The 17836-nt window shown below is 37.8% G+C and overlaps 2 protein-coding genes across 2 annotated transcripts in view; one reads left to right on the forward strand and one right to left on the reverse strand.

Moving 5' to 3' along the window:
- LOC107098452 (nuclear distribution protein nudE-like 1-B) overlaps window positions 1-7421 on the forward strand; it is an 8879-nt gene extending 1458 nt beyond the window's left edge. The window contains exons 2-9 of the mRNA XM_015396161.1: window positions 909-1005; window positions 2381-2534; window positions 4243-4391; window positions 4486-4622; window positions 4716-4883; window positions 4966-5057; window positions 5808-5953; window positions 6050-7421. Coding sequence (XP_015251647.1) covers window positions 920-1005; window positions 2381-2534; window positions 4243-4391; window positions 4486-4622; window positions 4716-4883; window positions 4966-5057; window positions 5808-5953; window positions 6050-6131 — 1014 coding nt within the window. The 5' untranslated portion in view covers window positions 909-919 and the 3' untranslated portion in view covers window positions 6132-7421. The remainder of the gene's footprint in view (window positions 1-908; window positions 1006-2380; window positions 2535-4242; window positions 4392-4485; window positions 4623-4715; window positions 4884-4965; window positions 5058-5807; window positions 5954-6049) is intronic.
- A 149-nt stretch (window positions 7422-7570) lies between these two features.
- LOC107098447 (acyl-CoA synthetase family member 2, mitochondrial-like) lies at window positions 7571-15617 on the reverse strand. The gene is made up of 16 exons (XM_015396150.1): window positions 15464-15617; window positions 14973-15168; window positions 14759-14887; window positions 12657-12710; window positions 12440-12558; window positions 10731-10893; window positions 10538-10633; window positions 10304-10455; window positions 10136-10224; window positions 9991-10067; window positions 9816-9923; window positions 8629-8780; window positions 8408-8549; window positions 8131-8241; window positions 7959-8027; window positions 7571-7866 (listed from the first exon to the last, which is right to left on the reverse strand). Exons 1-16 carry the CDS (start codon window positions 15574-15576, stop codon window positions 7816-7818), a joined length of 1821 nt encoding a protein of 606 aa, XP_015251636.1. The 5' UTR covers window positions 15577-15617; the 3' UTR covers window positions 7571-7815.
- Window positions 15618-17836: the final 2219 nt, after the last annotated feature.

Consider the following 17836-nt stretch of genomic DNA (forward strand, 5'->3'; position numbering starts at 1 on the left):
AAAAAAAAAAAAAAAAAAAAAAAAAAAAAAAAAAGATTTTTTGGGGGAATATCAGAAAACAAATCCATGAGATGTTGCAAAAAAAAAATCTTTATTTTGTTCTGAAAACACCTTTTTTAATATGTGTTGTTTGTGAACGATAAAAAAGTTAATATGCCGTCAGAAAAAAGAATTAACCATCTGTTATTTTGTTACTCTTCTAACAGGAGAGGGGATTTAACAGAAAAAGCATTTAGGCTTTTATGGAAAGCCTGTGTCACCTTTAGGGCTGAAACAGTTAATCGTGATTGATTTTAAAATTAACATCCACTAATTTGGCTATTTAAATTGTTAACAGAAATCTCTAACACATGGTATAAGCTGTAAGAGTATTATACTCCGAGTACTAATTATGCAGAAATGGTAGAAAAGAAAAACATGTATCAATGCTTTGCATTTATGATGAAAAACCTTTTTTTGTCAGTCCATAAGTTCTATCCATAACCCCTAAGGTGGTAAAGTTATAGCTTCAGCTGGATTTTGCTATCCATTTATTAATTGTTTTATAAAAAAAAAGCTAATGGACAGATTATCTGATCAGCATAATAACTGTTAGTTGCAGCTGTACACTGTTAAACATTAACTACTCTTAGTTCTAATGCTATTTCTGGAAAGTGTACACCCTAAAAGCTTTATGAATCTTTAAATATAACATAATGTTTTAATGCGTCAGCCGTTAACAACTAACTGACCTCATGCTGGTCATGTTGTGTCAGAATGACCCGACTTAGCCGTCAAATAGATTTTATTAGGTATGAATGTTGCAATTTCACTGGTGCCTTTGAGATAAGAAGGGAATGCTTCTTGTTAGCTTCAACATGCCAAAGAACTTAAAGAGTGAAAGTGTTAAGAATGTCTTTTCTTCTCAGGTTTGCCTGATATGGACACAGAGATGATTCCTAAATTTTCATCAAAGGATGAGGAGGTTGATTATTGGAAAACTCAAGCCCTGAAGTATAAAAAGAGGTAGGTCTTGCTCATATGACTTTGTTTTTATAGTGTTGATATAGTAACAGCTTGTTTTCATGTTTGGTTCTCAGCCTTTTGTGTCTGTAATTATAGATTTTTTTCTTTTCTTTTTTTGCTCAGTCAGCTCATCTTGCAGCTGCATAACTCTGCTTATTCTGTAGCTGGCAGCACTTCCCCTATATTAGCCCCCAAAATAAAATCTAACCTCATGGGGGAAATGTTTGTGGGTTTCTGTCTGTGGAAGGTTTCTGTGCACAGCTACTGAGTTGAGTAACAGCAAATGACAAACCAAGATTAATGACCTAAATAAAGAAAAAAAACAACTGCTGACCGACTCAAGAGGAAGTGACAGAAGCTTTGACTTCTTTAACAGAAGCCACAGGCATTTTTTAGTCCTGCAGCTGTGTTACGTAAATCTTTTGAAACTCTACTTGGTCCCTTATGCGGAGCCGCTCAGGCAGTCAGACGAGGTTTAAAGTTGCACTCAGGGGGTTAAAGACCTGGTGGTTTTCTGGGAAATTTCAGCACTGGGTGCATTCAGGGAAAACGTCCAGCCATGGAAAAACTGAACCACAGACGTATGGTTTACTGAGGCTGGATGCACGTGTATCAAGCATGCCTTTTCTCAGACGGACTTTAACACAAACACATCAGCTACTGCAGCCTCAAACGTTAATAAATGACCTTTGAAATGGATAAGTCCCCTTGTTGTGTTTTTTTTTTTCTCTCACTATGTTGTGTAATGGATTTAGATGCTGGAAATGTGGACATTGAGTGTAGCTGAAGTTGTCTACCTGGTGCTGGGGAGTTGGAAAGCTTGATCACAGGCTTGTGTGAAACGACCACGCAGCGACTGATTCATGGTTTCCAGCTTTCTGAGACCATTATCTCAGTGAAGGTCAGCTGAAAGCAGGGCAGAGCTGGACATCTGATCAGGGAAACGCTCATAAAAGAATTAGCTTTTCTGTTGCAGCTTAGTTTCCTGGTATAGGTTTATCTTTGCTGTTTTAGCTACCCTTGTTTGTGCTTCAGGCAGTTCAGCTATCTCCTTGGAGCAATCCATTTACATTGTTAGCTTCAAAATGCTAAGTTGAGAGTGTTGCATCTGTTATGTTTAAACCAAAAGTAAAGTTTGTTTGCTGTTAATGTTTGACTGTTTTTGTGCCCATTTAGAGGTAAAGCTACAGGAAAATGCTTGAGCACGGCTCTGATGCAGAACAATACCCAGATAGTTTTCTAGAACTAATGCTGCTGGGCGACTCTGTGAAACTGAATGGTGCTAGTGTTGATCAGTGTTATATGTGACAATGACTGTTGTTGTTTTTTTTTTTTTTGTTTTTTTTTCCTCCTTCTCTGTGATTGCATCATGCAGTTGCCAAGATGCTCAGGAGGAGCTGCAGGAGTTCCAGGAGGGGAGTCGGGAACTGGAAGCTGAACTGGAGGCTCAGCTCACCCAGGCTGAACACCGGCTTCGAGATTTACAAGCCGAAAATGAGAGACTGAAGAACGAAATGTCCAACCTTAAGGTAAACGGCTGACCTGGTATGACGAGAGAAGCACCTGGAAAATCTGCTGGGTCTTTTTTTTAATGCTCCATCAGCTGATCAATCAGCAGCAGCTGGGGAATCTGACACAGTTGCTGAGCTCTAACAGGCTGGGCGGACGACTATGGCTGCACTATTCAAAAAGTAAACGTTATCGCAATACCAGTGTGTGTAATATTTATATCACCAAGGACTGTATTCAGTGTAGTAACAGTTAGATAATAAATGACAAGTGATGTAATGTTGTGATGTAATGTTATATTTATCCAGTTGGACAGCAGCTGAAGCTCACTTCAGACAGAAGTTGCAATAAATGCTGAAGGTCAGAGTTATGGAAGCACAATAAAGCCGGTGCATATGGCAACTGATATCAGCATCTAAATATATCCTGATCCCCTGCAGACCTACTGACAACATTTTTCTCTGTGGCAGTTTTTTACTTACAGAAAAAAAAATAATTTAGTATTTTATGTTTGACTGAGTTGTTTGTTTTTAAACTCAGTGGCGTGCCTTTTTTATTTTAGCCCTCACTCTTAAACAGGAAACGAGGCTTCAGAAAAGTACTTGAACATGTTACAGCAAAGCTGATTCTTTTCTATCATTTTGAATCGTCCAATTAAATCGTTCACCAAACCTGTCTTTGTAAAGAATTGACTAGCTAGTTAACGCTCACATATTGATAGATTAAATGAATTTATTTTTTGTTAATTAAAGAATCCATGGCTTGAAATCATTTCAGGATTTATTCCTTTAAATTGTCATTAATACATTTTGAATAAAAGCTTTAGTAGTGTTACTACAAGTTTTCTGTAAGTGATTTAATAAGATATGTTTTTATTTGCACACATGCTTCTGTCTTATGCGGATTTGATTGATTTTGGTAGTTGGTGATGCAGCGAGAGTTTTTATTTCATGTAAAAACATTTAATTGTGAAGTTGCAGATTTAATTAATGTGGATAATGGAAAGTTTTTTTTTAAATAAAAATTAATCAGAATCTGAAAATGGTATCAGAGGTTCAGACATTTACAGGACCTGTCATCCGTTCATCCATAGTTACGCCACTAAAGCAGTTAGGTGTGCTTACTAAGGAAGTCATCTGATCTGTGTTCTGGAACAGAGGTCATAAAGCATGTTAGGTAATCCTGCTGTACTGCTTAATTGGATGCCAGGATAAAGTGGAAGAAAATAGGAAGGACATGTCTTGTTATAAACCACAGTGACTCTGAACACTAAGTTCAGATCTTTGTCGTTGGATTAATGTGTGCACAATAAGAACTTCAACATTTCATGGTAGTCACATGGTCAAACATGTGAGCCCCTCACTCTAAGAACAAACACTGTAAATGAACCAAAGAAGATATGAATGATGCTTTCCTGTCTTTGTGTGTGAGGGGCCAGAGTAAAGGCATGCAGCAATGCCTCTAACTAACATAATCTAGCTGAGGAAGCAGAGTCACTGGGCCTCTGTTGGGAACAAAGAGGCCTTTCTACAGAGAAATGATACCATAAAAAACATCTTAGGTGTCTCGTGACTCTCATTACTTTTTCTGCTCTTGTTTGTGACCCTCACTAAATGCATGACATTGTTTTTCATCCATCATGCTTCAGTGATTTTTTTGCATTCCCGATCCTTTCCGTTTGCTCACTCACAGGATGTTTTCTCCTCTTTATTCTATCGATGTCATCAGGAAAAGCTAGAGCAGCAGTACGCTCAGAGTTACAAGCAAATTTCCATGCTGGAGGATGACCTCAGCCAGACACGCAGCATCAAGGAGCAGCTGCACAAATATGTACGAGAACTCGAACAAGCCAATGACGACTTGGAGAGAGCGAAAAGGTCAGAATGACAATTCAGTTCTCATTTAAATGCTGTACTCTGCTAATGGGTTTTACCAAATAAAAGATTAAACCAACTGTATCTCTGATTCTAGGGCAACGATAGTTTCACTAGAGGACTTTGAGAGCCGTTTAAACCAGGCTATCGAGAGAAATGCTTTCCTTGAGAGTGAGCTTGACGAGAAGGAGTCCCTCCTCGTTTCGGTTCAGAGGCTGAAAGATGAGGCTCGAGGTAAGAAATCTCCTTTTTATATCTAAAAAGATATATATGTATAGTAATTTTTTTTATGGAGTATCTGATGAGTGAGACTTTTATGTTCTGCAGACTTGAGACAAGAACTGGCAGTTCGAGAGCGGACTTCTGACAGGATGTCTGCACCAAGCTCGCCAACATCAGACCTCGATAAGACTGACTCTGCAGTACAGGCCTCCTTATCCCTCCCTGCTACACCTGTGGGAAAAAGTATAGAGCATGCACTCGTCAGCCAAAAGGGTAAAGGTTATTCCCACTCTTTATTTTTACATACATAATAAAAAAAGAACATGTTTGTATTCATTTTGCCTTTTTACTATAGGACTTACAAATGGTTGCGGTGGCTCCGCCCTCACTCCTTCTGCAAGAATCTCAGCGCTTAATATAGTTGGAGACCTTCTGAGAAAAGTTGGGGTAGGTGTAGTTTATTTTATTACAAATGTTAACTACAAAAAACCTTTTGTGTGACAGTGTAAGGTTAGAAATTCTTGGGAAAACAAGTATTTCCAAGGGCTGAAGTGAATTCCTTAACCTCGTAATTTTGAATGAAAACAAAGGTATATATGCCTCAGAAATGGCATTGGCACACAAAAGGCATTATGCCTCCACAACCTAAATGTGTATATTACAACCAGGACACATAAGTTTGCATCCCAAACAGCCAAGCTCTTTGTGCTGCACACTGTATAAGAAAAAAATACCATCTGTTAAAGCTAGTGGGTGTCCCCGTTAGTCCCACAAGGCAGAATTTATCCTCACTTTCAGCCATTGGGTGAAATCAAAAGTTTGTACAGTGTGCTTGTATAAACTACATGCATTGATATTATAAATGTACGTTCTATCTGCAAATGAATTGGTTAAAAGGATACAACTTTTAATTATCTACAATATTACTTGTTGTTTTACAGATATTTTGATGTGATTTCTCCAGACTAAATGATAAATTAAACATTGTCTTGGGGTTAGTTCTGATGTTGTGCTGAAGGAAAAATATACATGCAGGACTTAAAAGGCATGTTTGCATCCGCAGTTGAAACCACTGCAGATATACATTAAATAGCTGAAGAAAGAGCACTGCTATGGGAATGTAGCTTTGAAACTTTGAGTCCAAAACAATGTCTTTCCATGCTAAATGCTAACTTTGTGCATATGTTTTCTTATTAGGCTTTGGAGTCCAAACTTGCAGCTTGTAGGAACTTAGCTAAAGACCAGACAGCACGGAAAAAATACTCCGCAGACACGGGCGCTCTCATCAACAGCAACGCTACAAAGTTCTCACACCCCATTCACACAACCTACTATGAAACAACGTAAGCAACTCGAAGATTTGGTTTTGCACAATTCTCGTTTTTCTTTTTTTTCCCCCCATATCTGCTAACATGTTTCATTTCCTATATCAACTGCAGCACTGTTAATGGACTGGATCCTAGCTCCATGGCGCCACCCAGAGCCATAGCTCCTCCAGGAATGCTGCCTTTAAGTGTGTGAGGAACCCATGTGCAATTATGACCTCCATCCATTGGAAAAGACAGGACATCTGTGCTGCTGTGTGTGTCAATGTGTGGGTGTGTGTGTGAGTGAAAGATGGTTTACCTGGATGATTGTTTGACAGGTGTACCCTCCAGGTTAGAGCTCTCAGTGCGTCTGGGTGTAGGTGTACACGGCCACTTCTTCATATGTTCCTCCCACTTCCTTGCATGTGCCTAAAGCAGAGCTCCTCAGAACTTGCTGCGCCCTCTAGATGTCGACTTTCGTATTGCAGCACTAACTCGACTGCCCAAATGAACTGACTCTCGACAAAAGGCCCTCAGCAGACCACAGCTTCTTTTTTGATCTGTTTTATTTTCTCTTGAATTGCACAATAGACTAATTTATATTTTGAATGTGTAATATTTATAAAGGGATATGCTTATTTCAGCTGATTTATCTCATTTGGTCAGAAATGCATTATTCCTGTTTTCTATTTTTTTTTTCTTTTGCATGTTTGCATACGGTTGCAGAGGTTTGGGTGAACTCTGTGCTGAAACAACAGACCTGAGTGAATGTTGATCGTCCAAAGCCATGTAGCACAGTTGTTGCCATTTTTCTGAGCGGGTGAAGGATTGTTCAACACTCGCTGCTCTTGAACAAGCTGCCCATCTCATCTTTTTTTTTTTTTTCTTTTTTTGCCTTCTTTTTCTTTTTTTATTTATGTTTTTTGGAGCAGTGCTTCTGCTTTTCTTCTGATATCTAGGGGATGTGAATTTGGCCCTAAAACCACTCCCCCACTGTACATGATTCTCAAAGCCAGACTGGATGTTAAAGAACCTTTCTGACTTTGAGTTTTACTAAACTTGTCTGAATTTCATGAACCATGTGAGCTTTTCTGCATTGCAGCATAAGTGCTGCTTTTTTGTTAATTTGGCATTAACTTTTTTTTTCTATCTTTTTTTTGGCAGCTTTGTTATTGATTTATATCAGTTTTACTTCATGCAGCTCACATTTTTAAAACCTCATTAGCCTGAAGACCATTTAAGTTAGATGTTATTAATGAGATCTCACTTTAGGCACTAAGAGGGGCCATTACTGAAGTGATCTCTATAGCGAGTTTGTATAGAAGGGTTTATAAATGGTGGAAATTTACTTACCTGTACATAGAAACATTTGGCATTAAAGTCCTATTTATTTCAGATTCTGTATTGCATGTGTTGAGATAACGAGTTTTATTATCATATGGTGGTTAAAGCCATTGTAATGTTAAATTGAAAGGATTGTTAAAGTAAATAAAGATTGAAATACTTAAAATGTTGCTTTGGTCTTACTGAATGAAACAGTAAATTGTTTAAAGAAACGACTTAAAGTGTTTTTGAAACTGTAACTTTTAATACTTTTGATACTTGACAGATGTTTAATAGAAAACTGATGCATTTTTACGATGAGGTAAACTCTTTATTGAAGGTTTTACAGTCGTTACGTTTAAAAATCCTTTGGAACAATTAAAATGAAAACTGAATTATTTAGCTGCCATTGCTTGTTAAACTAAACATTGTTCCTCAGGTCAATAACAGCAGGCAGCATCAAAGTACAAACATCACTTAACAAAATAAGGCATAAATTATTCAGATACCTAGTTTCATTACAGGTTTTACTTAATACTCTAAAATTGCGTCCTGTAAGACCTTGAAATAGAAAATCAAAGACCTAATTTCTTCTCCATTTCCTCCCTTAATACGTTCTTCTTGATCTGGAGAAACAGAGAAATTGTACTTTAGTAATCAAGCATGAATGTATAGCAGATGCATCTTTTAAATGCTGGCGATAAAACTACCATCCTACCTTCCCAGAGACAGTTAGAGGGTAGCTGTCTACAAAGATCACATAATGTGGAATCTTAAAGTGGGACATCTGAAGAGAAGGAAAAAACATGCATAATTGGGCGCTTTTTTTTCTAAATCAAAATATGCTTTTCTGTTTTGCAAGAAACTGAATGTTCATTATGTGTTCCTACTTTGCCTTTGCAGAAGTTTTTTATCTCCTCTGCAGTTGCGGTTTGATCCGGCCTGAGCCTTATGCAGGCACACACCTGCTCACCCAGCCTCTCATCTTTTACCCCCACAACCTGGGAAGCAAAGCATTAAATAAATTCATCTGTAGCCGTTTGTAAGGATAAAAGAATATTCATATTTTTGTACAAGCAGCCCACCTAAATCCTAAGAAGAAAAATTATATATATTTTTATTAGAAATTAAACAAAAAGTACACCCTCCTGCTGATTTCTATCTCACCTGCACCTCCAGAACTTTTGGATGCTTGTGGAGAAATTGCTCAATCTCAGCAGGGTAAATGTTTTCCCCTCCGCGGATGATCATGTCCTTAATGCGTCCCTCGATGCGGCAGTATCCCAGACTGTTGAGGCTGGCCGTGTCACTGGAAAGAAATCCGATCTCACTAAACTCAGAAGCAACTTTAAAAACAAAACATCTCTTATCTTAGAAGTGAATCGTACCCAGTTCTATACCAGCGATCCTCAGATATAACCTCTCTGGTTTTCAGAGGTTCATCCCAGTACCCCAGCATCACACAGTACCCTCTGATCATGAGCTCTCCTGAAGCACCGAGCGGGACCATCTGGCCTGTGTTGGGGTCCACTATTTTTGCCTTGAGACACACATTAAAGCATTTTAGAGCAGAGGTGTAGCCAGGAAATTGTTATAAGGGTGGCCAGGCAATAGCTAATGTAGAGTGAGGGATGGCCGAAAGTAGATGGGCACTCCAACCTCAGGGTCAATCTACACTCTTCCAACACAGATTTTAATGAGCAAAACATTCATATTTTCTAAATAAAGACAAACTATATTTTGCCACAGCCTTTGCTAACACATAGACAAATATATTCAAACATCCATGCTTTCTAAATAAAAGGTATAGTGGATACAATTCTTTCAGGTTTGAGTTTTGGGCAAACATCTTTTCCATTGTCATTACTGACCTACTTTTATCAGTAATCATTCTGCATAAAATGGATATTTACAAGTACAAATATCTACATAAATTGATTATTTAATAAGTTTTTATTAAAATAGGTATTTATGATTTCACTGAAGACTCTTCTTTACCCCATAAAACGCAAAATCTATTTCTGCTTGAATTCTGTATTTATCATCTTTAATGTTAGTGTATTGATGTGCATAATTAACCAGTGTTTTTGTTGTCAAGTAACTGTTAATATATGAAAAATTAAAATGTTTTCAATATTCCACTTGAGATTATTACTGCCACCATCTGTATTAGAGGGAAATAAACATAGGGTGACCACAGGGGTGGCCAATGATTGGCTAAGGGTCGCCATGGCCACCCTTGGCCCCCCATCTAGCTCCGCCCCTGCATAGAGTCACAAAGAGATAAAGATTTTAGTAAAGTATAAGACCAGTTGCAAAGCGGTGGAGGTGGGTTTTTTTTTATTTTTTTTTACCAAAAATATCATGAAGGTTTTTCCACTAACTTCCCGTTCCCCAAAACATGCATATTGGGGTAATTGGAATCCATAAAGTGTCCCCCATGGTGACTATTAATATGGTTCGTTGTCTCAATTGCCTTGTGGCAGGCTGGTGAGGTGTCTAAGCAGTAATTCCTCTCAATCTTCTAAAGGAATAGGTGAGAACTGGAATTTCACAGATACTCAAAAACTCATACCTCAGTGTGAGCCATGATGCACCCCACTGTGTTCATCTTCAGGTCATCGTTGTCTTCTGGAAATCCAAGGAAGGTAAGAGGGCTGTTTTCAGTGGTTCCATACACGACCTGTGAAAAATTAATTTAGGCTCAGAGGCTCTTTAAATGGGTTCTACACTAAATATTTGATAATCACCGTTATCTCTTTCATGTTCATTTGTGTTATTAGCTTCCTCAGGATCTCAGGAGGGCATGGAGAACCTCCTATGAGCCCTAAAGCGAAGAAAGTAGTTCTCACCAAATTCAACAAAACACGTTGATCTTGACTTTAGATATCTTACCGGCTTCAATCGATGACAAGTTATACTTGTGTAAATCCTGACCAAGCAAGTCAGCGTACATAGTTGGAGTGCCATAGACAAAATTGCACCTTTTTGAAGGAACGAGACAAACGGACATAAAAAAGAAGCTCTTGTTCTGGAATGCCATAAGGACTTTGGGGAACATACTTTTCTTTTTGGATAGCCTCTAAATTGGCAGAACTGTTGTAAGCTGTAGAAGGGAACACAAGGGTGATGCCATGAAGTGCCATGGCCATCCCACCAATCACAGAGCCGAAGCAATGGTACAAAGGCACAGGAAGACACGCTCGAACCTGAGGCTGATAGTGAAACATAAATACACCAATTTTTAAATCAAGTTATTGGGATGTTCCAACTATCTGATAGACAACTTGGACTTACTCTGCTGTGATAGCCCATACGCAGACCAATGAAATATCCATTATTGACTATGTTGTGGTGGGAAAGAGTGGTTCCCTTTGGTTTCCCAGTGGTACCCTAGTGCCGGTTAAAAAGAAAAAAAAAACATCTTAATCAATATGTCAGGAAACTATCGTTACAGTGCCAAAAAAAAAGGGCCTATAATGAAGATTACTGAGGTGAACTGGATGTTGATGGCATCATCAGGGGACAGCTTGCTCTGCAGGTCCATCAGCTGCTTGTAGTGCTGACTCTCCCCTGCTTGCATCACATCCTCCACATGAAACATCCCCGGCTGTCTGCTGTCGGTCACAATGACCATACGCAACTCTGGCACCCTGCAGGATCCAAAACAGAATCCCTGAGCCTCCAACAGAACTGACTGAGTTAAAGGGTTTAAGTAATTTGAAAACATAGGAGTCCAACAAGTAGATCACTGAAATGGTTGAATGCCTCCAACCGCAAATTAGTTTTTTGCTTGCTTTGTTGTCTTTGGTTTAGTTTTCCCTGACAAACTGAAATCAGCACATTTATTCTATTTACCACTTGAATTTCATAGTAAATAGAATCACAAACATGCAGTAAATCAGATAAGTGACCTTATTGCTTTACAAAGACAAAAATTTTTCTAGCTAAATAAATAACTTATGCCCGACACTTTTTATGCTTCAGTTCAACAAAGATTGGTTGATTTCTCTGAATTAATACAAACATTTGATTTTATCAAAATATTGTGTTTTTAGTAAATTGTTAATGTTTTTGGGCCGACAGTGGATGGATGAAGGAGTTTGCCCTGCATCTGGAGGGCTGTCGGTTGAAGCCCTGGTTCTTTCAGCGTTTACCCATCTTCAATGCTCTAACTGAGGGAAGGAGGTTGTTCTCCAAAATCTTGCAACACATCGCCCCGATCATCCCGTCCTTAATACAGTGCAGTCACCCTGTCACATGGGCAGAAAAACACCCCCAAAGCATGATGTTACCACCCCCATGCTTCACAGTAGGGATGGTACTCATCATAATTCTTCCTCCAAACACAGTTAGTGGAATTATGATCAAAAAGTTCTATTTTGGTCTTATCTGACATCATGACTTTCTACCATGACTCCTCTGGATCATCCAAATGGTCACTGGCAAATTTAAAAAGCGCCCTGACATGTGCTGATCAAAGCAGGGGAACCTTCCGTGCCACGCATGATTTCAAACCATGATGTCTTCATGTATAACCAACAGTAACCATGGAAACGGTGGTCCCAGCTCTTTTCAGGTCATTGAGCAGCTCCTCCCATGTAGTTCTGGGCTGATTTCTCACATTTCTTAGGATCATTGAGACCCACGAGTTGAGATCTTGCATGGAGCCCCAGTCCAAGGGAGATTGACAGTCATGTTTAGTATCTTTATGCAGCAAAAGACCAAACAGGTGCATCTAATTTAGGATAAGAAATGAAGTGGAGGTGGACATTGTGAAGGCAGACTAACAAGTCTTTGAGGGTCATAATTCTGGCTGTTAGACAGGTGTTCAAATACTTATTTGCAGCTGTATCATACAAATATTTGTTAATTGTGATTTCTGGATTTTTCATTTTTTCGCACGGTGGACATGAACCTATGATGACAATTGAAACTGCAATCGATTTCTAAGAGAACTTGCAAAATAGCAGGTTGTTCTAATACTTATTTTTCTCACTGTAAGCATCTACAAATTAGGATTTTTTGTAACAATTCCGATACAAAAATAATATTAAAAAAAGTAAAATCTATTGTACTTAAACTTTATAGTTTTTTGGCCAGCATGGGGAGCGGTTGGGTTGAATACTGCTGCGTTGAGGTCCAATTATCCTTAAATACTAACAACAGAGGACATTACGGAAATAGATGCTGTCAAACCTGGAGGTTTTGATCATTCCAGGTGGCATAGAATCGATTCCTGGGCAAATCTTTCGCAGCATCTCACAGAAGTTCTGACTTTTAAAGCTGGTTGGACACAGCACTGCTTTGCACTGGACCTATGCACAGTTAATCTAGACTGTTACATCACATAAAATATATATATCTGTTTCAAAGGGCATTTCTTAAGATGTTTTGTGTATTTAATTATAGCTACCTTTTGCAGTGTAAACTCCACTTCGTCCACCTGATAGGCTGGATTCAGTGACACCTGTAGGTACAGAAACAAGGCTCCCTGAGTTGGAATGATCTACAACAAACAACTGATGCAATTTAAAAACAGGAATTAGGAGCAAAAGTTTGAATTTGCCTTTTTTAAGAGTCAAAATAATATGGCCTCAAATATTTTTGCATGTCCTCAATGATGATTCTCGTAGCCTATAGACAGTTTCTGGCATATTTTTGGCTGAATATTCAACCACTTATATGTGAAATTCATTTTAAGTGGTCCAGCTTCCAGTTAATAATAGTCAAAGGCACTATAAGTATTAAGGTTTATTCCTGAAAATAACTGTTTTGTTGTCTGTTTGGCTTTATTTTTCTTTTGGAATATGAAGCATTGTCCAAATGTCAAATATTTCAAGCAGAATGGTGGGAAAAATTATCAAGAACAGTCCAGAAAGCACCAAAGGTTAGACCTGCCATGGACCAGAAACTGTCAACTTCTAAAGACAGATTCTCATCACTGTGACCTGAGATGATCCTGACAAAGAAGGAAGCCTCTGCTCTAAACGCTAAACTGAATTAGCAGCGGACCAAATGACCTCTGGGGAAAAAAAACAACTCTTATGTCCTGACAAAGATTAAACTACTTGACCTAAATGACAGACTATTGCAAAATGTTCCTCCAAACACTGAATCTAAGTTTAAGGTTTTGGAAGCAGTCCCCAAATACATACCGAATATAATGATTTTTCTTTCAAGGTATGCCTGTGACAGGAAACTAAACATGCGCAATATCTGAGAATATTTTCATATAGATATTAGTATTACTCACATTATTAAAAGAAAAATGAAGGAAACAGCATGGAAGAAGTAGGAGATATTTACCACGAAAATGTATCTGAATCCAACTTTTACCGCTTAATTTGGAATTAATTACACTGCATCTATTTATAGACATGATATAACCACTTCTCAAATTAAATGTGATTAAATATTCAGTTTTTCTGATAAAGACCTTAGTTAAGTCTCCCTTCAGAAAACATAATTTAGGTCCAGAGTTTCTGATGTTATCACTTTGGCTGGTCCTCTCTTGGAACTTAAAATTGCAAGGAACCCAACAAACAATCAACATAAATGCAAATAAATGTTTAACATTGGTTTTGCTAATCTCTCCTGGTCTTCTGCACAACTCGTCTTTCTCCTTTTCATCACACTTCTTCTTTGCTGGCTCACATCTCAGAGGCTCACAGAAGCCAATGTTCGTCATATCCAACCTAGATGCTTCCTAGAAAAATACACAAATACGCTTGCATTTTTATTTTTTTTTTAAACCCTGTGTTTACTTTTTCTGAGAGATAGTGTTCTAAATATAGCTGATAAGAACTGGCTGGGAGCGGATATCAAGGACTCGGAGTGTGCTGAAATATTTATTCCTGGGGAAAAAAGGACACTGTTACATTCTGTTGAGTCATTTTACCTCAGCAGAAAAAAGATTACATAAAAAAAGAAATCATAAATAAATATAACTTTTTGGTTATTTCAAAACCACAATTTGGAAAAGATGATAATTAAAATTTAAAATGATTTATTGTCACCTACAGGAATTTTAAAATGTTTTCACTTAAGTTCCGTATATATATATATATATATATATATATATATATATATATTATAATTATTTTCTTAATTAAAATTGCTTAAAGAACCTAAAATCTGACAATTTTTTTAAAAACTCCCAAAATTATCCTATGCTTATGAGCAGTTGAAAAATACATTTATCTACCCAATATAATTGTATATAGATTTTTGACCCTGTGTTGATTGGAGAAAATCGACATAAAATGTTTGAAATAATTGAATGCATGTGCTCATTCATTTTTAAAACCCGAAGAACTAAACCTGTTACCAGCCATTATGAGTTTGTAAAGTTCTAGAAATTGCTTCAGTCTATCTGTATGAAGTTATGCTTAAAGAGAAAATATAATATGTGGAAAACGATAACCTGGTAAACATGCAGAAGCACAGCTTTCCCCTAAGGCTCTGACAGGTTCAATGTCCATCTGACTTGTAAATATGGATAGTTTCTGCACTGACCAAGATAATTCCAGCCTTAGCTGAAGCAAACTGGAAAAGGATCCATTCATATATGTTTGGACCCCAAACCCCAAGTCGATCGCCTTTCTCCAAGCCCAGTGCAAGCAAGCCCGCAGCAGCCGTCTCCACCTTGCACAAAAAAAAGGTGCAGAAAGTAACTTAATATATGCAGGATTATCAAAACTTTTCTCAATTGACCAACTCTGAAACATACATCTTTTTGAAATTCAGCAAAGGTTTTCCTGATGCCATCCTGTAGAAAGACCACAGCTTCACGATCAGGAAAGCGTTCCGCTGTTGCCTCTAGGCTCTGGCTTACAGTCAAGGGAAGCAGTGAATAGGAAGAGGTGCCATGGACGTAGCTGGTGGTCAGGGATGGTTTTTGAGGAGGACTGTCTACATGGAGAGACCTGTCAAAGAAAAGGTTCACAAATCAGTTTAGAGTTAGATATTCTAAGATGTATAAGAAAAAAAAATTGGAATTTACCAGGTAACTGATTTATCATTTCCTATCTACACTAAATTCTAGTTTTGATTTCTTTGTAAATCATAATTTTTGCTTTAGAAATACTCTACTTTAAATGTTTTACACATACTTTACATTCTACAAAGAACTTCAACAGCCCTCAATTTTCTGTTCCATTGTTACAAACAAAATGCATCTATAAAAAAATGTGTTATTTGAAAAAAAAAAGAGTGACTTACCGAATAAAAACGTCCCCTCCTGGTTTCCATGCCCTGCAGCTTTTTAAGACATCTAAGCATCTGAAACTGTAAGGGCAAACCCTGAGCAGTGAGGAGGAAATCCGTGCAGACATTTCACCTGGCTCTCACAGTCAGCTGGATGTAAATGCAGCAGGAACCTGTTTGGGTTGCAGAGTGTTCTCTGCAAAACTTCTGGTTCACTCAGGTTGGATTTAATTACAGCATGTGTAATTATTAACTTATATTCACCCTCACTAGGTATGTACACACTAAAGATAACAGAAACTCTATTAAGCCAATGTCACATACCTAGATTTTTCAACCAAAAATTCAACATTTATAATTTATAAATTTCCCAAGAGTTAATAAATACTGTGGTGCTTACTTTAACCTTATTATAGCTTGGAACAAATGAAATTAAACAGTTAAAGAAACAACAACTGCTTGTGAAGACATTGATTCTGAGGATGTCAGTAATATTATTTTTGATATGTTCTTAAATGTTTGAACATTTTGTAAAAGAGTAGGTAAATATTAAACATTTGTACTTATGTGTTTGCCAGTATATCATATTTAAAATAAGCATTAAATGTTTAGGCCCAGCTCATAAAGGGTTAATAAAAGAAGAGTAGTATAGGGTGCCCCTAAAGGAAAATTTAACTAATAAAAATAAGCTCTTTCTTTTGTACCAGATAGTTCCAAGTGCACCTTGCACTGAAACAGACTGGTGGACCTCCTATTTGATTTACAGTAAATGATGTTCTGAAGCTAGAAGAAGTACTAGAAGTACTTGAATTCCAGCCCAGAATATGACACAATTAGGTCCGGTAACTCCTTTTGAAGAAACACAAATACTCTGTGAGGCCTGCCCAAAGTCGGCCCACGAGGCCAGGCCTACTGTACTTCAGGGACTCTGTAGTGACTCTAAAGTGTTTTGAGTTTTATCAGATTTCTGGATGTGCTTGGGTTTATTAATCAGTTGATTAGTAGTATAGGTAACCCTCGCAGACTTCGACCAGCAGGTGGCGACTATTCCGTTGCTGGTATTAAAGAACCTACAGCTGACCTTGATTGTTTGCACTTCAGAAATTTTGAGTCATTTGCTTATTAGCTCCTGAAGTTTCACTGTGGAACAAGTTGTGCTGAAGGCTGGTGACTGGCTGGCCTTTGAACAGGGGATTATGTATAACGACTTCAAGATAAGGAGTGCTGCATTTCTGCATTGTTTGTATTCCTCCTTGAAATACATGGTGGATATTTTTAATGCCTACCCTCACAGTGTGCATGCATGAAAGCGATCTATCCATCCATCTGCTGTAGCAACTTAATTGTCTGAGACCATCACAGGACCATCAAGCCAAACATGCATTTTATTCGACTATGGGAGGATGCCAGATCACCCGAGCCCACGAGGGGGAGATGATGTAAATGGTGCACCAGGGGCCTTCTGCTGGAATTTGAACCGACGACCTTCTTGGGGCAAAAGAATAGTTCTGTTACATGTTCAAACGGTTACATCATGCAGCACAGAAAATGCTCAAATAGTTAATGATCCACAGTGCCAAACAGTTAAAAAGATAATATAACAATGTAACAGTATAGTATTCACAGTTTATAGAGAAAGATCAGAAATCTATGACTATTTTTTCAGCTTTGGACAGATTGCATTTAATCATTTCTCACAAAAAAGATTCTGTATTTGGGAACACAAACAAAAATACATGAATTTGAATAAACACTGTCATGTGAAAAGAGTGGAGGTGGTTGAGGAGTATAAATGTCTGTGTTCATCTGGATTATAGACAAGACTGGAGACACAACTGTGAAGTCGTCTACAAGAATGGAACAAACAGACTGTACTCTCCTTAAAGAAGTCTCGGTTCAGGAGGGTTTGCAGCAAGATGCAGGATATCCTCTATAATTTTTTTTAATGGAGTGACCTTTTCTGCCATCATCTGTTGTGGTAGCGGCATTAGAGCAAATTGTTAAAAAAAAATTTAAAAAAAGATCATTAAGCTCTGTTCTTTGAAAAAATAAGATGATTTTACAAAGAAAAATCTGTTTTAAAATAACTTCCCATTAAATAATCTTAAAGTATCTTTAAATTGAATTGAACTGAATTAAATTCAATGTATTTATACTCTGCCCATTGACAAACCATGTCATCTCAAGGCACATCTGACTTTATTGTATTTGCAGAGTAAATGCAGTCAGATTGGTATTCTATGTACCGGTAAGGAAAATCGGCTGATTGGATTGAGCCACTGACTCGACTGCAATCCCTGGCACCAAGCATGCATGCACCAACAGTGGAGAGAAACATCTCTCTTTTAAAAGTAGGAAGCCTTCAGCAGAAACAGCCTTAGTGTGAGT

Source organism: Cyprinodon variegatus, unplaced genomic scaffold (assembly GCF_000732505.1).
Source record: "Cyprinodon variegatus isolate N-32 unplaced genomic scaffold, C_variegatus-1.0 Scaffold778, whole genome shotgun sequence".
In the NCBI taxonomy this organism is placed as follows: Eukaryota; Metazoa; Chordata; class Actinopteri; order Cyprinodontiformes; family Cyprinodontidae; genus Cyprinodon; species Cyprinodon variegatus.